Source organism: Trachemys scripta, chromosome 11 (assembly GCF_013100865.1).
Source record: "Trachemys scripta elegans isolate TJP31775 chromosome 11, CAS_Tse_1.0, whole genome shotgun sequence".
Lineage (NCBI taxonomy): Eukaryota > Metazoa > Chordata > Testudines > Emydidae > Trachemys > Trachemys scripta.
This window is the reverse complement of record NC_048308.1, coordinates 8,773,054-8,796,365: the sequence shown is the minus strand read 5'-3', so window position 1 is coordinate 8,796,365 and position 23,312 is coordinate 8,773,054. Positions and strand designations below refer to the sequence as shown.

At 44.8% G+C, this 23,312-nt stretch overlaps 1 protein-coding gene across 1 annotated transcript in view; it reads right to left on the bottom strand.

The window, feature by feature from the left end:
• SLC49A4 (solute carrier family 49 member 4) overlaps positions 1–23,312 on the bottom strand; it is a 127,157-nt gene that overhangs the window by 50,730 nt on the left and 53,115 nt on the right. The window contains exon 3 of the mRNA XM_034785220.1: positions 6,170–6,438. Within this exon, the coding sequence (XP_034641111.1) occupies positions 6,170–6,438 (269 nt within the window). The remainder of the gene's footprint in view (positions 1–6,169; positions 6,439–23,312) is intronic.

Here is a 23,312-nt window from a genome sequence, read left to right as displayed (position 1 = left end):
AGGCAAACTTCCCCATGCAGTTTAGGTAATGCAACTTGATTTTGATCTGAACATCCCTGCTATTTCAGTCATGGTGTTCAGAATATGGTATGCAAAAAATGACAATAGGATGCAATGATCATAGAATCATAGAATATCAGGGTTGGAAGAGACTTCAGGAGGTCATCTAGTCTAACCCCCTGCTCAAAGCAGGACCAATACCCAACTAAATCATCGCAGCCAGGGCTTTGTCAAGCCTGACCTTAATTCAGCCAAGCTCTTAGTGCAAAGAACGCCACTACATTAAACAGAGATAGGGAAGGGAATGGTTCAGAGAAAGATTGTAAAGCAAATCTATGTATACTTACAGCCTCATCCATCATTACACAAAATATGCTTTAGAAAAATAATATGCTTTTGCCATGCCACCAATCCAAGGTTAACAACTCTTGTAGTATATCCAAAATCTCAAAGTGAGAGCTGCATCATGGCCCAATGGCTATGCCAAAGGAATGGGTGTTAAGAGACCCAAGTTCCATTCTTAGGTGCCCCACTAGCTTGCTATGTGACTTTAGGCAAGTCCCTTGATCTCTCCATTTCCCCATCTGTTAAATGGGGAGAATGATACCTATCACCATTATGAAGTGCTTTGAGGTCTGCAGGTAAATAGAGCTATATAACTGCTAAGTATTATTGTTGCACAGTATGGGGGAGATTTTCTCCCATATCTGAGCTCCACGGGTTGCAGGAAAGTGGGGATGGGGCCATCAGGGAGTAAGTTACAGCTCTCGGATTCTATGGGCTATACTGTCTCATCCCAGTCCCTTTCCTATGTTGTCCAGGGTGATTGTGTCTTGAGCCAGCTCTGCCACCTTTTAACTAGTTGACAGTTTCCCCACAACCAGCGGAATTCTCTACTGGGCAATTATATCCAGGATCCAGCTTCCATTCACTATATTAGTGGTGCAAAGGAGCTATACCTCAAAAGAGAATCTCACCCCCGCTGACACATCACTTACACAGCAGGTGAAGTCAGACAGAAAAATCCAGTTGTGTGTTTAAAAGTCTGCTGAATAAAGTAAAAAACTTACATCAGCCTTATGAAATGTTGCTCCCCAGGAAATTTAAAAGATGCAACACAATGTTTCTGCACCCATGACAATACCACCCACAAGTCTGAAGGGGGGATTTTCCTAATAACCCTTTCCATTTCAGGAACGCAGAAAATCTGTGTTACCTACCATTAAGTTCTCTATCAACATTACTACTATAGAGCTGCACTGAGCCATGGGGCCAGCAAAAGGGACATCCATTTTCCCTTGCACTCCTTTCTCATGAACCATTACTTTGATCTGCCATGGAACCTTTCGGATGAAACATCTTATCTGCCTCTTAAAGAGGCTGTAGCCCAAAATTGTACTTCCCTTCAGTTTCAATACATCTGGCTCCAGAAAAAAGTGAATCACTCAAAAGGAAAAGAACAGCTACTAACCTTTCCGTAACTGTTGTTCTTCGAGATGTGTTGCTCATGTCCATTCCATGCTGGATGTGTGTGCACTGTCGCCAGAGATTTTCCCTTAGTGGTATCTGTCAGGCCATCTCTAAGCACCCTCTGGTGCCATGTACTCATGCGCCAGTATGAGGGGCCTGGACAGTCCCGCACCCTTTCAGTTCCCTCTTGCCCGTAACTCTGACAGAGGGGCAGGAAGGTGGGTCACGGAATGGACATGAATAACACATCTCAAAGAACAAGTTACGGAAAGGTTAGTAACCATTTTTTCTTCGAGTGCTCGGAGTTCATGGACATGCATATTGCAACACTGCTCATCCAAACTTGGCATTATCTCTGGACTGCTGGGTGATGGCGTAGTAGTGGATGGAGAAGATATGTACTGATGACCAGGTTGCAGCTTTGCAAATGTCTTGGATCAGGATCTGGGACAGAAATGCCACTGATGAAGCTTGAGCTCTTGTCAAATGAGTGATCAAGATAGAAGGAGGTGGAATGTGCGCCTGTTCGTAGCACATATGAATACGGGAGGTGATAGAGGATGAGATTCTTTGGGCTGAGCCCGGCAGGCCTTTCATCCTATCTGCTACTGCCATGAAGAGCTGCATGGATTTACAGAACGGCTTGGTCCTATCAACGTAGAAGGCCAGGGCACGCCTAACGTCCAGTGAGTGGAGATGCCGCTCCTCTGAATTGCTGTGCGGTTTCAGGAAGAAAACTGGCAGGAAAATAGACTGGTTACTATGAAACTGCAAGACCACCTTTGGGAGAAATACCAGGAGGGGGTGCAGTTGAACCTTGTCCTTAATGAACACTATACACAGGGGTTCTGACGTAAGGGCCCTAATTTCTGAGATTCTCCTGGCTTAAGTAATTGCCACCAGGAAGGCAATCTTCCAGGAGAGATCTGGCAAAGGGCACAATGCCAACAGCTCCAAGGGAGGGCCCAGGAGAGTCTTGACAAAACCAGATTTAGGTCCCACAGTGGAATCAGTTCATAAATTTGAGCGTCAAGTCTCTCTCTTTGAGAAAGCGAATGGACATTTCATGAGAGAAGACAGACTTACCGTCCACTGGAGAGTGGAAGGCTGAGATTGCCGCTAGAAGTACTTTGACTGAAAAGGCCAGACCTTTTTGTTTCAGATGGAGCAGGTATTCCAGCACAGACTGGAGGGATGACTGGGTCGGTGAGAGACCTTGTTGGGACGACCACACTGAGAAGCGCTTCCACTTGGTTAGGTAGGTCGCTCTAGTAAATGATTTTCTACTACCTAGCAAGACCGGGCGGACTTGCTCTGAGTAGGCCTGTTCCTCCAGGTTCAACCATGGAACTTTCACGCAGTCATGTGAAGGGCCCTGAGGTTCAGGTGGAGGAAATGGCTGTGGTTTTGCAAGATCAGGTCTGGGGCGGGGGTCCAGAAACATGCCAAACCAGTGCTGTCATGGCCACGCAGAGTCTATACAGATAATCTGTGCCTTGTCTTGGTTGACTTTCAGAAGGATCTTGTGCACCAGAAGAACTGGGGGAAAATGCATAGAACAGGAGGTCTGTCCATGGAAGCAGGAAAGCATCTGAGAGGGAGCCTGGGCTCTGACTGCATGGTGAGCAAAACTGCTGACATTTCCTGTTCTGCCTGGTTGTGAACCGGTCTACCTGGGGAGACCCCCATCTCTGGACGATGGATCTGGTCACCTCTGGGTGAAGGGACCAGTTGTGATGAGAAAAGAAAGACCTGCTGAGGTGATCTGCCAGAGCGTTCCAGGCTCCCAGAAGATGTGAAAGAAGCCAGGGTGAAAGAAGAAATTAAGATTAAAATAAAACTAAACTAGAGAATAACAGGAAAAATCACTGAATGAACGTCTTGCCAAAGCAAGAGGACCTATTCCAGCGACCATTACAGGTGGTAAGAAGGAACTGAGAGGGTGCGGGGCCAGCTGGGCCCCTTATACCAGTGCATGAGTGTGCAGCACCAGAGGGCGCTATGGCCAGCCCGACAGATACCACTGAGGGAAAATTCTCTGGCAAATGTACACGCAGTGCACGCACACCTAACATGGAATGGATGTGAGCAAGCACTCAAAGAAGCAGGGGCTATGTGGTACCCACTTACATGATGATCCAACTTCAACTGCTTGTTATTAAAGTAAAGAAAGAAAAGTGCCCCATACCCTGTCATTATTAACCTATAAGAAAACTCGCCTCATGAAGAATGGACCGGCACAAAGCACCGCAAATAGCCAGCAGAGTCCAATATACTTGTATATACACTTTTAAACATTGAAGTGCCTTTTAAAAAACATTTTAAATAGAAAAAAATGAGCCTAGCAATATCTCTTGACTGAACTCTAGAGAGAAAACTGGGCCAAATTCTTAACTGACACGAAATGGTCAGCTATAGCAGTTTACATTAGAAGAGAATCAAGCCCTAGATTCTTAAACCGGGGTTCAGCCACATCTTTAAAGAAAATTTGCCACTGAACATGACTAGAATAAGTTTCTTAAAACACCTAAGGAATTATCCTGCTGTGCTGAAGAAACCATCGCAAGGAAAAGCCTGGATAAATAAATCAAGTATTTTACAGTGTTCATGTTCATACATTACTATTATTCAGTAAATTGTTGCTTCTGAATAATAACTGTCACATAAATCTAAAGAACAGCATTAAGTAGTTTTTGGTTACAAAAATCAAGATCAAGTGGGGTTTTATTTCACAATTATATTCTTAAATAATTATTTAACAAATCACTTTTGAAAGATTCTTACTAGGGCTGTCAAGCGATTAAAAAAATGGATTGTGCGATTAATCGCACAGTTAATAATAGAATACCATTTATTTAAATATTTTTGGATGTCTTCCACATTTTCAAATATATTGATTTCAATTACAACACAGAACACAAAGTGTACAGTGCTCATTTTACATTTATTTTTTATTACAAATATTTGTGCTGTAAAAAAAGAAAGTATTTTTCAATTCACCTCATACAAGTACTGTAATGCAATCTCTTTATCATGAAAGTTGAACTTACAAATATAGAATTATATACAAAAAACTGTATTCAAAAATAAAACAATGTAAAACTTTAGAGCCTACAAGTCCACTCAGTCCTACTTTTTGTTCAACCAGTCACTCAAACAAACAAGTTTGTTTACATTTGCAGGAGATAATGCTTCCCACTTCGTTTACAATGTTACCTGAAAGTGACAACAGGCGTTCGCATGGGACTGTTATAGCTGCCATTGCAAGAGATTTATGTGCCAGATGTGCTAAAAATTTCCTTCATGCTCCAACCACCATTCCAGAGGACATGCGTCCATGCTAATGAGGGGTTCTGCTCAATAATGATCCAAAACAGTGCAGACCGACACATGTTCACTTTCATCATCTGAGTCAGATGCCACCAGCAGAAGGTTCATTCTCTTTTTTTTTTGAGGTTTGGGTTCTGCAGTTTCCACATCGGAGTGTTGCTCTTTTAAGACTTCTGAAAGCATGCTCCACACCTTGTCCCTCTCAGATTTTGGAAGGCACTTCAGATTCTTAAACCTTGGTTCAAGTGCTGTAGCTATCTTTAGAAATCTCACATTGGACCTTCTTTGCGTTCTGTCAAATCTGCAGTGAAAGTGTTCTTAAAACGAACAACATGTGCTGGGTCATCATCTGAGACTGCTATAACATGAAATATATGGCAGAATGCAGGTAAAACAGAGCAGGAGACATACTATTCTCACCCAAGGAGTTCAGTTACAAAATTTAATTAACGCATATTTTTTTAAACGAGCGTCATCAGCATGGAAGCATGTCCTCTTGAATGGTGGCCAAAGCATGAGTGCAGTTGTGTAACAAAAAAAAAAATCTACATTTGTAAGTTGCACTTTCACCATAAAGAGATTGCATTACTGTACTTGTATGTGGTGAATTGAAAAATACTATTTCTTTTGTTTCTCATTTACAGTGCAAATATTTGTAATAAAAATAATAATATAAAGTAAGCACTGTACACTTTGTATTCTGTGTTGTAACTGAAATCAATATATTTGAAAATGTAGAAAAACATCCAAAAATATTTAATAAATTTAAATTGGTATTCTACTGTTTAACAGTGCAATTAAAATTGCAATTAATCATGATTAATTTTTTTAATTGTGATTACTTTTTTTGAGTTAATAGCTCGAGTTAACTGTGATTAATCGACAGCCCTAACTCTCACACATTTAAGCCCTAAATGAGGACTGATTTATCACAGAAGTTAAGCATGAAATGCTGAGAGATTGTTGGATTTACACTATCACTGTTAATGATAAAGAGAAACATGAACTGGTAGTGAGAGGTTTACTGTTAAAAAGTTCAACAAAACAAGCATAATTTTGAAGTTCTGCATTAAAACACAAAGCCCTAGTGGAAAATATTGGTCCTGGAAAATCAGAAGATATGAAAAACTAGACCAGATAGTGCATTTAAAATGAATCTGTGTCTGCATTCAGAGACACAGCCCAATTGGTTACCCCACATGTGTGGCAAAGGGAACAGAATTTAGCTCCCCCTAGAACACACGATTCTACCACTTGAAATATAGGACAACTACTCTTTAAGCCATCAGCAGTTCTGTCTGCAGGCCAGCCACTAGAGGGTAGTAGTTCACACTTTAGACACAATAAAAGTAAATTAGTTTTAAAATACCTGCATATAACACAGCTTCAATGCGGTCCTTGATATGCTCAGAGTTACTTTCAGATGCAAGTGGAAGATGGGATGTTCCATTAGGAGGTGGAACCACCAGAGGTCCTACTAAAAATGCACATGCTGCACCAAGATAATTGAGCAATGATGCAATAGCTGTTGCAGTAGCACGTTCATCGGGAGAAAACCAGGTAGTGGAGAGAAATGGAGCAGCATTCATTACAGTTGGACCTGCCAATCCATTTAACAGCTGCCCTCCATGAATCAGTCTGGAATGGAGAAAAGAACATGCAGACATTTACAAAGTAATTACTTAAACATTATGTAAGATATAGAATGCACTAAAATGTGTAACTCCACAAAAGATATGCAGAAATCATTAGCAGAAAAGGAATATTCTATACTAAGAGAAGCAGGAGTAGACTCATGAAGAATCTACAAGCTACTTTGTTCTTATTAGCACTTAAATGAATGGAGAAGTTAAATGTTCTCTTCAAAGAAGGAATGGTGAAGGGAATAAAAGAGTGACATTGCTTTGGAGAGGAGGATAGCATGATAGGGTATAAAGGAAGAAAGAGGTTTAGTCACAGTCAAGCTCCAAAATGTTAAACCTAACCCCATGTGTGATATGCAGGCATGAGTCCCACTGGGAGTTTAAAACCCCTTATCGGGTTTCAATTTTGGATCTATCACAAAGCCCTTTTGCATATTTTCATTATATTATTTACTTCCACACTAATGGAAGATTTACGCTAAAAGCAAGATAAGATTGGACCCTTAGTTGTTCTGAGACAGAGTCTCTAAGGTGCCACAAGTACTCCTGTTCATCTTATTCTGCTATTTAGAACAGCCATGTAGCAAAATACAATTTCCCTTTCCCTGCCGCACTCCCTGATGCACTCTCACCTGGATCTAACAGCTAACGGCTGGAAATCAAAACAAAGGTATTAGTCCCAAACACTATAGACACTGAACACACACATCCAGCACTGGCACAGCCAGCACACACATGGAAGGATTTTTGAGGTCTCTTATAAACAAGGAATCGAGCCAGAAACCTTCCACTTTGACTTTTGCAAATGTAATCAGACTTGAGATGCCAAGGCCTTTTGGAATTTATAAAAGACATGAAGTCTAAAAAAGCAGTCAGGGACAAGCTAGCTAGCAAGACAGCCAAAATCATTTTCAATCTCCAAAAGGGATACACCCTTTGTACATTAAGATGAGAGTGGAGGTAATTTCAAAATTTATTTTGATGGTTATTTTTTAAAAATGAAATGTGAACCCTCTGTTACTGCTGCAAGAACATAGTCATAAGAAACACAAAGATATGGCCTAAAAATGGGAAACATAAGCCAAGCTTAATCAGCATTTAGGCAACACTTCAAGCCACAAATGCTAAACATCATAGAGCATTGCAGGAGCTTTAAAATGTAGGAAGGAAAAAATCTCAGGAAAAGGCTGATAGATTGTTAATTTGATAAACTATCTAACATGTACCTATAAGAAAAACTGATGAATGCCACTCATTCAACATTCATTTCAATCCAAATCTATTAAGGAAACTTATAAAAGATACTTTAGAGCAAAAAAACACCATCACATACCATCTAAAGGAAACATTTTACTGACTCTTTACTTGGAGGTTAAATTATATTAACGATTAAATAAAAGGAAAAATATGTTATAAATCTAACAATTAGATGTGTTATCCCAACACGGCTGCTACTCTGAAACCTTTCTTTGGGTCGGTCCTGGGGCCGGTTTTGTTTAATATCTTTATTAATGATCTGGAGGATGGTGTGGACTGCACTCTCAGCAAGTTTGCAGATGACACTAAACTAGGAAGCGTGGTAGATACACTAGAGGGTAGGGATCGGATACAGAGGGACCTAGACAAATTAGAGGATTGGGCAGAAAAAAACCTGATGAGGTTCAACAAGGACAAGTGCAGAGTCCTGCACTTAGGACGGAAGAATCCCATGCACTGCTACAGACTAGGGACCGAATGGCTAGGTAGCAGTTCTGCTGAAAAGGACCTAGGGGTCACAGTGGACGAGAAGCTGGATATGAGTCAACAGTGTGCTCTTGTTGCCAAGAAGGCTAATGGCATTTTGGGCTGAATAAGTAGGGGCATTGCCAGCAGATCGAGGAACGTGATCGTTCCCCTTTATTCGACATTGGTGAGGCCTCATCTGGAATACTGTGTCCAGTTTTGGGCCCCACACTACAAGAAGGATGTGGAAAAATTGGAAAGAGTCCAGCGGAGGGCAACAAAAATGATTAGGGGTCTGGAGCACATGACTTATGAGGAGAGGCTGAGAGAACTGGGATTGTTTAGTCTCCAGAAGAGAAGAATGAGGGGGGATTTGATAGCCTTCAACTACCTGAAGGGGGGTTCCAAAGAGGATGGAGCTCGGCTTTTCTCAGTGGTGGCAGATGACAGAACAAGGAGCAATGGTCTCAAGTTGCAGTGGGGGAGGTCCAGGTTGGATATCAGGAAAAACTATTTCACTAGGAGGGTGGTGAAACACTGGAATGCGTTACCTAGGGAGGTGGTGGAGTCTCCTTCCTTGGAGGTTTTTAAGGCCCGGCTTGACAAAGCCCTGGCTGGGATGATTTAGCTGGGAATTGGTCCTGCTTTGAGCAGGGGGTTGGACTAGATGACCTCTTGAGGTCCCTTCCAACTCTGATATTCTATGATTCTTTGTAATATGCAACTGCAGCTACACTATCTCATGCTATGATTTTAACGGACATCGCAAGCTAAGCAGGATCAAGCATGTTCAATTCTTAGATTGGAGGTCCCAAAAAACCCCAAACGAACAGTTACTGACCTTCTGTAACAAGTTGTTCTTCAAGATGTCTTGCTCATGTTGTGGCCCTGCAAATGTCTTGGATTGGAACCTGGGCCAGAAATGCTGCGGAAGAGGCCTGCACTCTTGTGGAATGAGCAGTCAAGATGGCAGGCGGTGGAACATTCGCTTCCTCGTAGCATGCCTGAACACAGGAGGTTATCCAGGATGAGATTCTTTGAGCTGAAACCAGTAGGCCTTTCATCCTCTCTGCTATTGACACAAAAAGTTGTGTGGATCTGCGAAGTAGTTTAGTTCTCTCAATGTAGAAGGCGAGGGCACGCCTAACATCCAATGAGTGAAGCTGCCGCTCTTCTGAATTCTTGTGCCACTTCGGGAAGAAGACTGGCAGAAAAATGGCTTGGTTGCTATGGAACTGAGAGACCACCTTTAGCAGGCAGATGGGGGTGCAGTTGACTCTTGTCCTTGAAGAACACCGAGTATGATGGTTCTGACATAAGGGCCCCGATTTCAAAGACCCTTCTAGCTGAGGTAATTGCTATCAGGAAGGCAACCTTCCAGGAGAGAAACAGCAGAGGACATGATACTAGCAGCTCAAAGGGAGGGCCTGTGAGTTTCGACAGGACCAAGTTCAATCCCATGAGGGAACTGTTTGCAAACCTGAGGACGAAGTCTCTCTAACCCCTTAAGAAAGCGAATTTTCATCTCATGAGAGAAAACTGACTGCCCAGTGGCAAATGGAAGGATGAAATTGCTGCTAGGTGTACCTTGACAGATGTGTGTGCCACACCTTGTTGTTTTAGGTGAAGTAAGTACTCCAGAACACAGAGAACGAAAACCAAGCCAGAGAAAGACCTCATTGGGATGACCATATCAAGAAACACTTCCACTTGGTCAGGTAGGTAGCCCTAGTGGACGGCTTCCTACCACCCAGCAAGACTTGTCAAACGTGTTCTGAACAGGCTTGCTCCTCCAGGTTCAGCCATGGAGCTTCCATGCGATCATGGGAAGGGACCTGACATTCGGTGGAGCAAATGGATGTGGTATTGCGAAATCAGGTCCAAACAGAGTGGGAGTGATAGCAGGGGTGCTACTAGTAAGTTTAGCAGCATGCCGAATCAGTGTTGGCAAGGCCATGCCAGGGCTATAAGAATAACTCTCACCCTGTCCCGCTTGATTTTTAGAAGGACATTGTGTATTAGAGGATCTGGAGAAAATACACAGTATAGGAGCTCTGACCATGGAAACAGGAAGACATCTGAAAGGGAGCCAGGGCTGTGCCCGTGCAGTCAGCAAAACTGATGGCATTTCCTGTTCTGTTTGGTCATGAACAGGACTACTTGGGGAGATCCTCACCTTTGGAAGATAACCTGGTGACCTCTGGGTGAAGGGACCACTCGTGGTAAGAGGAGAGAGATCTGCTGAGGTGATAAGCCAAGATGTTCCGGGCTCTTGCAGGATGGGAAGCCTCGAGGTGCTTCATGCAGAAGTCCCATAGATGGATGGCCTATTGACATAAGGTGGAGGAGCATACTCCTCCCTGCTTGCTGATGTAGAACATGGCCGTGGTGTTGTCCATCAGTACTCGCACTATCTTGCCTGGGAAAGAAACACTTGGCAAGGTAAGCAGATGGCTCTTAACTCCCTGACATTTTTATGCCCAGGACAGCTCTTCCTGAGACCACAGACCCTGCATCCTGAGGTGATCAAGGTGGGCTCCCCAACCTAGGTCTGAAGCTTTTGACACTAGGGATATGGATGGCTGGGGGGCAACAAAGGGAATGCCCACCACTGCCGATCGGGGGTCTCTTCCATCAGTTGAGGGAGGCAAGGACCAAGGCCGGAACAGTAACTACTGAGTCCAAGTGGTGTCTGTTCAGTGAGTACACTGAAGCTAACGACGCCTGCAGGGACCTGAGGCGCAGCCTTGCATGCCATACACGGAAGTGCATGTGGCCATGTATCCAGGAACTTGAGGCAAACCTGGGCTGTTCTGATTGGGTGAGCTGTGACCTGGGATATCAGAGCTGACATTGTCTGGAATCGAGCCTCTGGAAGGAAGGCTCTGGCCTGGGTTGAGTCGAGCACTGGCCCGATAAACTCTATTCCCTGTACTGGAATGAGAATTGACTTTTGTTCATTTATCAACTGGCCCAGTGTTCAGAAGGTGGCTTGGACCAGGCCTGTGCTGTTCTTTACTTGGGCCTCTGAGCAACCCTTGATCAGCCAGTCATCGAGATATGGGTAGACTTGAATGTCTTGCTTTCTGAGTAAGGCTGCTACCACCACCATGCATTTTGTAAAAACCCAAGGGGCTGCAGACAGGCCAAATGCAAGGAGGGTGAATTGGTAATGGGCCTGGTTTATGATAAATCTGAAGAATCTGCTGTAGCCATGGAATATAGAAATGTAAAAGTAAGTATCCTTAAATTGAGGGCGGAGCACCAGTCCTCTGGATTGAGGGAGGAGGAGATGGAGGCCAGGGAGACCAGGCAGCACCTCAGTTTCTTGAGATAACTGTTGAGGTGAAGCAGGTCCAGGATGGGACGAAGCCCTGCTTTCCCCCCTTGGTCTTTGGGATTAAGAAATATTGGGAGTAAAACTCTTTTCCTCTCAATTTTTGAAGTGACTCTTCCACAGCGCCCATCTGTAGGAGGATCTGCACCTCTTGGGCTAAGAGTCGCTTGTGAGAAGGTTCCCTGAAGAAGGATGAGGGTGGGAGGGAGGGGTGGATGAAAACTAAAGGGTATAACCATCCACCACTCTATTTAGCACCCAGGAGTCCAATGTGATGTGGGACCACACTGGGCTGAAGTGTGAAAATCAGTCCAAAACCAAAGTGGGGGGGAAGGATGCAAAGCGGGAACTGATAATAGTGCCTTCGAGTGCACTTTCAAAAGGCATGCTTGGGGCCACCGGAGTACCTATGTGATCCCAGCATCGAAGATGAGGTGGATAGAAGTGGTTGATGACACTTGTAACCTCTGCTCCTTCTTTTTAACAGGTCCTATCTTGGTGGCGGAGCCGAAAAGTGAACCGGCTGTTGAGGCCTAAAGTGCTTCCTCAGAGTAGATGGAGCATAGAGGCCTAGCGACCTGAAGGTAGTCCTTGAGTCCTTTAGGCCATGGATCTTTGTGTCTGTTTGCACTGAAAAAAATAACGAGCCTTCAAAACGGAGGTCCTGAATCGACTGCTGAACATCCTGAGGTAGCCCCAAGGACTGCAGTCAAGAGCATCGCCTCATGACCACTGCAGAGGCCATCATCCTGGCTGTGCATCGGCTGGGTCCAATGCCGCCTGGAGTGAGGCTCTGGCAACATTCTTTCCTTCCTTAAGAGGGCAGAAAATTCCTGCCTTGAGTCCTGAGACACAGTCTTTAAATTTGTACAAGGAGTCCCACAAATTGTAATCGTATCTCCCCAGCAGGGCTTGGGGAGTCCACCTGTCAAACTTTCTCCCAAACAGATAGAGTTTCCTTGTGCCCTTTTGTTTGTGGGTAGCACTTGCTTAGCCCTGTCTAGACCTCTCATTGGCTGTCGATATAACTAGGGAGCCAGGAGGGGGGTTAGAGTATAGGTATTCGTACCCTTTGGCTGGCACACAGAATTTCTTCTCTGCCCTCTTCAAAGTGGCAGGGAGAGAAGATGGGGTCTGCCGCAGGGCTCTGACCAGACCCATTACAGCCTTGTTAATGGATAGAGCCACCTTAGATGGTGCTGATGCAGACAGAATGTCAACGAGGCTGTGGGATGATTCCTTGAGAGCCTCAACCTCTAGCCCCAGGTTAGCCACTATGCTCTTTAGAAGCTCCCGATGGGCTCTAAAGTCATCTTGTGGCAGTGAGCCACTCGGTCCCGAGATGGCCTCATCTGGGGAGGAGAAGGAAGAGGCCTGTACCGGTGAGGTGGAGAGGGAGCTTCTTCCACTTCTTCAGCCTCAACTACCTTCATGGGTCCTATGTCCTGTGTATCGGCACTAGAGTGAAGGTCCGGTGCCAAGTGAAGTGGAGCAAGGGGCCCTCCTCTTGGAAGCAACCAACCAAGTTTGACTGGTGAGAAAACGGACCCAGTAGTGGGGGAAACCCCCATGGGTTCCAGAATAGCCATTGTATAGGCCACTGTCCATGTGGCCAAGTACCAGCGGGGGGACCTGCACCGGGGTCCAGCGACATGTAAAACAGGTACTGGTGGCAGTTCTTGGGATGGGTGTTCTTGGGAGGGCTCCACCTCGGACTCAAACGCTGAATCCTCCCGAGGTACCCCTCATTTCCACCGATCGGTGTCGAGGGTCCGGGGACAACCTCGTAGAAGAGAGCAGGGTAAGCTTGCCCCTGGAAAGTATCGGAAGTCCCGGTGCCGGGAAGAAGCTTGGAACACCATGCTCTCTTGCACTTGAGCTCATTGGAGCCAGTGGTTGTCCCACTGGAGATGGCAGTACCCAGAGTGATAAGTCCCTGGCCATGCTAAGGACTCTAGGGTTGAAGGCACTGCAATTCCGCTGGAGCCATGATGACTTCCTAGCATAGGCAGGGGGCCCGCACTGGACTCAATGTTCTGGCCAGAGTCAACAGTGCCACCATGGGACCAGGGGTGGAGGAGTAGCCCAACGAGGGTCGCACTCCACTACCTTCCCTTTCCCTGCCTTTCTAGGCACAAATGAGCACCCTCTCTTGGAGCAGTGCTTTTTATGTTTCTTCCTTGGCACTGGAGATGGCAAATGGTGCCAGGATATGCGTGGTGTCAGAGGAGCACTTTGCACCAAGGCCAAAGTGCTTGGTGCCGAATCCAAGAGGCTTGGCTCCAAAGCTGGTCTAAGATCAGCTTCCATTAGGATAGCCTTCAGTCTAATCTGTCTTTCTTTATACGAGACCTGATAAATCTGACAGCGCTCTCTTACGTGAAATTTCCATTATATGCGTCTGACGAAGTGGGCATTCACCCACGAAAGCTTATGCTCCAATACATCTATTAGTCTTAAAGGTGCCACAGGACCCTCTGTTGCTCTTACGTGAGCCTCCCAAACACTCCAGACAACTGGAGTCTGGATCACTCACGGGCACAGGCTTGCACAGAAGGTACAAGGTCTGAAGCCCGGGGCTGGGCATGCCCAGCCCCCGGAGTGAAGGGAGCCCCTCAACAATAAAGGAAAGGTTCTAACTATTTACACTAATATTATATACAATATTTATACTAAAACTATACTAAGACTAATAAACTAGGATACAGAGAAGAAACCACTTAAAAATGTCTTGTCAAAGCAAGAGTAGTTGTTCCAGCAACCATCATGGACAGTAAGGAACTGAAAGGATGCGGGACCAGTGGGACCTCCTATACCAGCACATAGGTGTGAGGCATCAAAGGGCGCTAGAGCCGGCCCAATGGATACTGCTGAGGGAAAAATCTCCAGCAACAGTGCATGCAGCACGCACACACCTAATGTGGAATGGACATGAGCAAGCACTTGAAGAAGAATCTGGTGATTCAGCAGAGAGATTAAATCAGTACTGAAACAATGCTCCAGAATGGGTTAAGAAATGACATTTTGAGCAAGTTGCAAAATGAAGACCTATTATCTTTCTAAAGGTCTATAATCGCATATATAACCTCAGAGAAAAAAATATTCACTTCACTGTACGAACCCAAGATGGAGACATCACGTTTTAATTAAGTACATTATCCAAATAACTTAACTGAGGGGGGAAATTTTTTTGAATTAAAGACTTCACATTTGTCTCTTCAGTTTATTTTCTTTAACCCATGCTCTCTTTCCTTTCCCATTTAGTATGACATCTTTTTAACTATATCATGCCAACTCTTTTTGCCTCTTAGTCATCTATAAAGCCTGGTGCTATCCCATCATATAGTCTATTTCTTTTACAAGTATTTTCACATTATTTTTCAAATGCCAATATTTTAGGTTTTTAAATTTCAAAACTTTATTCTCTCAACTATTTGTGCTTCCTGAGTATTTCCTGCTTCAAATGTCTCTGCATATGTTTGTATTGTTAACTTCATTTTATCCCTCATTCATGAACTTGCTTGAATTAAGTTACTTTTCAAGAGAAGGAGATTATTTTCATTGTTCCTCTATGTATCTCTAGCTTGTCTCCCAAATGAGATGGAAAAGATACTCAAAATGTGGTTCAATGCATTCAGTAGCAACCTACTACTATACTCTAGGAGACAAATATATAGCAGCTAATACGGATGACAGAGAAATATGAACACAATAGTATCAGGGATTGCTGTTTGTTACAGTGTCTTGCTATCCATGAACTAGATTTCGGTCTAAAAGACTATCAAGACTATTTCCTACAGACCATCATCAGCACTAAAAATTGCTCTAAGATTAGAACATTTGTTCCCATTATTTCCCCATTTTCTTCTGTTTGTGTTATCCAAAAGGAGCAAAGAGCAACTACATTTTTTTCCTACAGCCTTACACTGTAATTTAAGTTTGATTCTGTAATACAAGATGTCTTTTGTATGAAAGGCGAGGAGAGAGAATTTTAGTCCAGTTCTGAACCCAGTTGGAAACGTTTTTAAGACCTGACACACTAACAGTTGAATTTTGATTGATTCTGTGTTCAGCTATGTTCTGCTCTCAGATTTCTACATAAATTAGATGAATATTGGAAAAGTATTTTCAGGTACCAAGCAATGTAGAAAGTATTGAGCTCAAATAACAGAAAACATCCCAAGAGTGTGATGCTTTTTATCACAATAATGAAAAAAAATTATGACAGAAAAATTTCATAAGGAATTTAACACAGACTTATAAAATAACCAATTGTTCTGCTTCTGCCTTAAAATGGAAGTGGGTGAGTGCAGGCCTGATTCAAATACCATCTTGGCAGCCATCTTAGAAATCCATGTTTAGGAGCACTTTTTGGATATCTGCTCCTTTGGCTAGTGAATTTGGCATTAAGTGAAACTTACATTTGAAGGGTGGGTCACGGATTCTCTGCTACAAGCTTTTTGACTCAGGGAGTGTCACTGGTTTTAGTCTTTCAACTTTAAGTATCATGTATCACAGCATTCTATAATAAGGAGTGCTTGTAAAGACATGTATAGGATAAAAATTAACTGCCATACAAATTGACAGGTCATGTGAATCATCCAATTGTGCCTAGATCATCTTTTTAGTTAGCGAGAGACAGGGAGAATGGAGAATCTGCCTAGAACAATAGAGGCTGAGATTAAAAAGAGCCCTGTAGTCCATCCTGTCTGCCTCTTTTCAAGGTGTTTATCAAGTCTAATTGTAAATGATTCAAGCTATAGAGTTTTTACTCTTCCCTCAGGTCACTAATCCACATCCAGAGACTGGTCTTGGCTGAAAATTTACACTGGCATAGCTATATGTCTCTCAAGGGTGTGAAAAATCCACACCCGAGAGATGTAGCTATGCCAACCTAACCCTCTGTGTAGACAGTGCTAAGTCAACAAAAGAAGTCTTCCATCAACCTAGGTACCACCTCTCAGGGAGGTAGATTACCTACAGCAACAGGAGATCTCCTCCTGTCATTATAGAAAGTGTCTACACTACAGCTTATGTCAGCAGAACTTACGTCGCTCAGGTGGGTGAATAAATCATTCCCCTCAGCGACAAAAGTTACACCCATATAAGCGCCAGAGTGGACAGCGCTATGTTGGCAGGAGAGTTCTCCTGCTGACACAGCTTCTGCCGCTCGCAGTCGTCCAGGAACAGTGATTTACCCTGCCCCTGCAGCTACTCACCATTTTGGGGGTCTTGTGGCTCATGTGTGCTTGTCAGCCAGTTAGTGACAGGTGTGTGAATACTGGCTGTGTTTTAAAGCACTGAAACAGTGTTGTCTGTGTTGCAAACAACACTGCTTCTGTAAAATATTGCATTTAAACTTCACAGAGATGACTTGGGAGCACAGCCTCTCTCTTTGTTATTGGCGGCAGAACAGCTGCGCAGAATTAGAAAGCGACCAAGAAGAACTAAGGAGGACTTTATGCATGAGGTTATGATGCACTTCGCCGCTGAGAAAAAAGAATTGAAGGAGTGGCGGGACAGCAAGAAGAGGGACCGAAAGGAGAACGCGACACTCCAGAAAGAAGCCACAGAGCTGCTCTTTACAGTTATGGAGCGCCAAGCAGACACACTCCAGGTGATACTAGCTCTTCAAACCAAGCAGCTTCGCGCCCACCCTCCCCTGCAGCCTCTGTCGCAAAACTCTTTCCCATGCGCCGCCCCCCACACCACCAACATACTGTTATCAACCTCCTGGTTCCACTCTCCAAAGGAGAAGGTTGGGTATGATCCCTGGACGTACACAAATCTGTAGCCATCCTGGGACCCCTCATCCTCTTGAGACCTTCCCATCTCCCAACTCCCATTACCCTCCCTGCTGATGATTTTTTTCGTTTGACTCTCTCCTCTGGTTGTTGCTTTTCAATAAAATAATTGTGTTTGTTTGAAAGCATTTTTTTTTCTATTAAGTGAAAGCAAAAAAAAGCACTGCAAGGCATCATACAATTATGTTACAGAGTGGTAGCCGTTTTAGTCTGTATCAGCAAAAACAACAAGGAGTACTTGTGGCACCTTATAGACTAACAAATTTATTTGGGCATAAGCTTTCGTGGGCTAAAACCCACTTCATCAGATGCATGGAGTGGAAAATACAGTAGGAAGATATATATAGCAGTACATGAAAAGATGGGAGTTACCTTACCCAAAGCAGGACCAATCCCCAGACAGATTTTTGCCCCAGATCCCTAAATGGTCCCCTCAAGGATTGAATTCACAACCCTGGGTTTAGCAGGCCAATGCTCAAACCACTGAGCTATCCCTCCCCCAGCTGGGGCTGGGAGCAGTGCCATGTCTTGGGAGGGGCGGGGGGATGACCCGGACAGGGGTAAGGGGACAACGTCTGGGGGCAGGCACGTGGCCAGGAGCGGAGCCCTGGGCACGGGGCCCGAAGCCGGGATCCCACATGCAGGGCCAGTAGCAGAGCCCCAGCCGCAGTGACCCCAGGCACAGGGCCAGCGACCGGGAAGGAGGGCTGGCAGCCAGGACCCGAGCCCCAGGCATGGAGCCCTGGGTGCAGGGCTGGGAAGTGGAGTCCTGGGCTCGGGGCCCCAAACACCGGGCTGGGAGTGGGCCCCCTGCGTAGAGGCGGCAGCCAGGACCTAAGCCTTGGGCTGGGGAGTGGAGGCCTGGATTGCGGGGCCGGCAGCACCACAAAAAACCTGGGGGTGCTGCAGCACCCCCCACATGGCTAGTTCCCGCGCCTATGGGAGAGGGAGGAGCGGGGATGGGGCATGCTCGGAGGAGGGGGCAAAAGTGAGCGGGAAGAGGAGAGGTGGGGATGGAGAGGGGGTGGGAAGAGGCAGGGCAGTCGTTTGAGTACAGTACTGTACAGGAGGTTCCCTTTTCAAGAACACAACCCCGACGTATACCAGCGACTCGCTGTACCTCAGGCAGTAAAGGGATACTAGGTATGTTTACACTTCCCATGGCAGGCCTGTGCTACTTGACCCATGCTCGCAGGGCTCTCGAGCTGTGGGCCTGTTTAACTGCAGTGTAGATGTCTGGGCTCAGACTGAGGCCTAGTTTCTAGGACCTTGCAAGGTAGGAAGGTCACAGAGCTTGGAGATGGAACGTCTACACCACAATTAAACAGCCCCACACCCCGAGCCCCAGTCAGCTGATGTGGGCCAGCTGCGGGTGTCTAATTGCAACATAGACATACCCCCGCGTGAGTCTCCACCCAACAGAGGTGATGACTAAGTAACCTGGAGCTTACAGCGAGTGCCCTTGCTGGATCATAGAGGGTGAATACAGGTGTAGTAGCAGCCCTGAACTGTGACAGTATGCCATGGTATGCCCACATCTTGAATACTGTGTGCAGATGTGGTCGCCTGATCTCAAAAAAGATATATTGGAATTGGAAAAGATTCAGAAAAGGGCAACAAAAATTATTAGGGATGGAACGGCGTCCATATGAGGAGAGATTAATAAGACTGGGACTTTTCATCTTGGAAAAGAGACGACTAAGAGGGGATATGATAGAGGTCTATAAAATCATGACTGGTATGGAGAAAATAAATAAGGAAGTGTTATTTACTCCTCCTCATAACACACGAACTAGGGCTCACCAAATGAAATTAATAGGCAGCAGGTTGAAAACAAACAAAAGGAAGTATTTCATCACACAACGCACAGTCAACCTGTGGAACTCTTTGCCAGAGGATGTTGTGAAGGCCAAGACTATAACAGGTTCATAAAAGAACTAGATAAAGTCATGGAGGCGAGGTCCATCAATAGCTATTAGACAGGATGGGCAGGGATGGCGTCCCTAGCCTCTCTTTGCCAGAAGCTGGGAATGGGCGACAGGGAATGGATCACTTGATTACCTGTTCTCTTCATTCTCTTTGGGGCACCTGGCATTGACCACTGTCAGAAGACAGGATACTGGGCTAGGTGGACCTTTAGTCTGACCCAGTATGGCAATTCTTATGTTATGTTAACAGTAACATCACTGAATGAACTGAGCAAGAGAAAACAAGCTGATTATACAAGAGGAGGCATGTAGTGATCAGTGATAACACTATCATTAAGGTTGAAACTTTCCATTCAAACCCTTTTATATTAGTCTTTGGCTAGAGTTTGGTAAATTTGAAGCTCCACCTTCATCTAGTTACTGGAACGGAAAAGGAGCAGTCTGTCTCCCTTCTCTCAGAGCTGTGTGAAGGAGCGAAGGGTGTCTTCATATCACTACTCCTTCTGGCTGCTGTGAGGCGGAAGGAAAAAGGCCCCTGCTACCTTTCTGCCAACACAAACAATACCATGCCTTCCTCTGCTGCTGTTTACAGGCTCAAACAACAACTATAACTGGGAAGATTCTTGACAGTTTCACTGCCGTCCACACTTTTAAATAGAGGCACTAAAAATAATTAGTGTTTTGTTAGTTTCATTCTCTTGTTTGACAAACCTATGAGCAGCAGCAGAGGCAATGACCTGCCCATGTGATGACTCAGAAAAAACAACACTGTATCAAGTCACATTCAGTTCACAATTGGCAGATTATTTGCTGGCCTTTATAGCTGCTTTAAGAAAGGATTTTTTGTAGTGAAGTTTATATTTTGCAGCAATTGATGGTTATGTCCTCATATTTGCCAGGGAAAGCTTCTCATTTACCATAGGCAGTGAATTATTCGATCCATGCTAATTTTCATTACTCAGCTCATCTGAAACAGATGGTGACTTTTTCGGAGTTCACACAGTGATTAATATTTTGTGGAAGCTACTGGAAACAAACAACAGAACCTTTCATGTGAGGATCTCCAAGCACATTTCAAACATGAATGGATTTAGACTCGCTAGATGGCAGTGAGGTGAGTAAATATTAATCACATTTTACAGATGGAGAAACTGATGCACGGTAGGGTTAAGTCACTTGCCCAGAAAATAAAAAATATATGAAAAAACAGATTCTATTCACATTGTACATTAGAAGATTTATTACAGGATAGGAGAAAATTGATTCTACTTCTTGAGTAAAAAAAATATAATTTTCACAATGGCTAGATCTTTCCTTAGACTCATGCTAGAGGTTTAGAATAGTTAAGTTATAAAGATAGACGGAAACCAGGAAGCTAGATAATATCAGTGCTTTATAGCAATACAATTCCACTAAAAAGCATCAAACTCTCTCCTGCTTATGGCCCAAAGATAATTTACCTACAGTCCATAGCAAGATAAAAGAATTGGGAAGCAAATTTACATCTGGTGAAAGCAATGTATTAAACTAACTTACCAAAGGATTTCTTTGTGCATAAATGGCAACTTTTTCAAGATTTTCATTAAATTATACATTCATAAGGGAAAAGCTTTGTGCCACCTGGATATTCAGGGACTGTGGTTGTTAGCGTTTTCTGGTTTGTTTTTGACACATGTAGTCATTGATATATGTGGGATAATGTAAGGACATTTTTCTCAGTAAAAAGAATTATTACAGGTAGAAAGTCACAGTGTAGCAGAGCCACTGTATGGTACATTATCTCTGGCAATAAATTAAATAAAAATTGTTATAAATGTACCGTCTACAGTTTTCATTAGGAACTCAGCTCACATCTCATGTGTTGTACTTATTGCAGCCTCATCACAATCTATCATGTTATTAGAGAATGAGCTGACTTTGAAACGACCAACATCAGATCAGAACATCTCTCAGATTTAAACATTTTATTAAAGCTAATGTTAAAAAAATTATGTAATATCATAGGTTGAGAAAAGAGTGTCTGTACATCTTAGTATAGTACTTAGATTATCCACAAATACAGAGTTTGTTTTTAAAAAGTCATATGATACACAGAGTACATAATTAGCAATAATCCAAATTAGGTGAATACATTTAAGAACACAGTTTATATATTAGCATCCAAGTATTCGGGTACATCACTCATGAGAAGTTGTACAGAGATTTGGTTGTGGAAAGCAAAATATATCAATGAGTGGAGATTGTCCCTCAGTAATTGAGAATTAGGGTAGGTTGTCCATAGGAAATACAATCTATCAGGGAAGTCTTTGAGTTACTTTCCTTACTGCGCTTCTCATCAGCACTCTAGCTCATCCCTCCTGGTATTGCCGATGTCCGGTGATGTGTTTTATGTAGCTGTCCCTCAACCATCTGATGGCATCCGACACCATGAGTTGCTGCATCAGCCAAGCGTAGTGTTGAATGATTCTGCATTTCTGCAACACTAGCTCGTTACTGGGGTCCCATGTGCCCAAGGCTCCGATGATCAGCACGTGCGTCTGAACCTGGTAACCCCTAGCTCTCAAGGTGTTGGCCAGAGGGGCGTATTTCTCCACCTTTCGAGCTCGGGTATCGTGGAAGGCCGGGGTCCTGTTCTCAAAGGGCACCGTGACGTCCACCATGATGATCTTCTTCCAGTCCTCATTGGGTGATGACAATGTGTGGTTGTAGTTGGCTGTCAGTTCTGAGGATGGTGGAGTTCATGGCAACCTTCCCTATGGGTGGTGGGATGGCTCTGACCAGGGATCTAGGATGGCATTGTGTCCCAGCTGCCAGGTTCCGGAATGGGGCTTGCAGGATGTGGGGTAGTGTCTTGTTGGCACAGTCGCACCTCCTACATCGCTTGTCCCGATTCCCGTGGTGGACAGCTCCGTTCAGTAGAACGCAGTTGAGCTGGGCCCTGTGGATGAACCTCCAGTCGGCAAATCAGCTGAAGCTGCCCCTGGGGAGGAAGTGGTTGCTGGCGTCCCACTTGCACATCACCTCGAATGCTCTGCCCTGGTCCAGCTTCCGCTTCAGGTTTTCAACATACTGGCAGCGAATGGCATCCTTCAGGGTCCTCTCCAGCATGGTTCTAGCTTACGGAGTGAGGACTGTGTGGTCCGTGTTCTTCACCTTTGGCACCAAGACTCCCAGCTCCTAGCGTTCCTCGCACCATGTCCAGCAGCAGCAGATACGCTTCTCCAGTTGTCACATAGTGTTGTGGGCACGAGTCCAGAGTGAAACAAAGTCTCCCCTGTCTCTTCCAAATTCACCTTCCAGCGAGCCGCTCAGGTAAGAGGTAACATCTTGGTTGGAGGGGGTCCTGACGACTTGCTTCTTGATGACATTCCAAATGGCACTTTCTGCGATGTTCCTCACCATGGCGTCCGGGCACGGCAGAAGGCGTGAGTGATCACTGCAACACTGCACAGATCACCCATACAGGAACATTGGTGTCACTCTGCCTGTGCGAGATGTACACCAGTTCACTGCTGACTCTCTGGGGAAGAAACATCTACGTCATCACTAGCTGCCTGATAGTGCTGTCTGCCTTGTTCAGAGATACCTTCGCCATGGCAGCTCCCCTCAGGACAAATGAAATGCAGGGGATCAGGAAGGTGTTCAAGGCATTGATCTTCTGCCCTGGTGCCAGTAGGGAGGAGTCGATCGTGGCCACATCTCATAGGATCTCTGCAATGGTATCCTCAGGTGTCTGTTGGATGCGGAAACCTGTGGGCGTGCCGAGACGTTGGTATACTTTCCCGTCCTCAAGGAAGATCATAGGTTCACCCTGGATCTGAAAAGACGTTGCCTGGACTGAGTCCATTCTACTGCCATTGATATGCAGAGATGTGCACCTCCTAGCACTGAAGTGGAGTTCCATCCAGTTGGCAGGATGGCTGGTGATGTCGAGCATTTGTTGGAGACACTCGAGGTTGTCTGTAATCAGGACCAGATCGTCTGCGAAGGCCAGGATATTCATGTTGTTGCTGTAGAGGTTGAAACTGCCTAGCCTGCTGGAGATGTGTCAAATAAGCGGTTCCATGGCTAAGTTGAA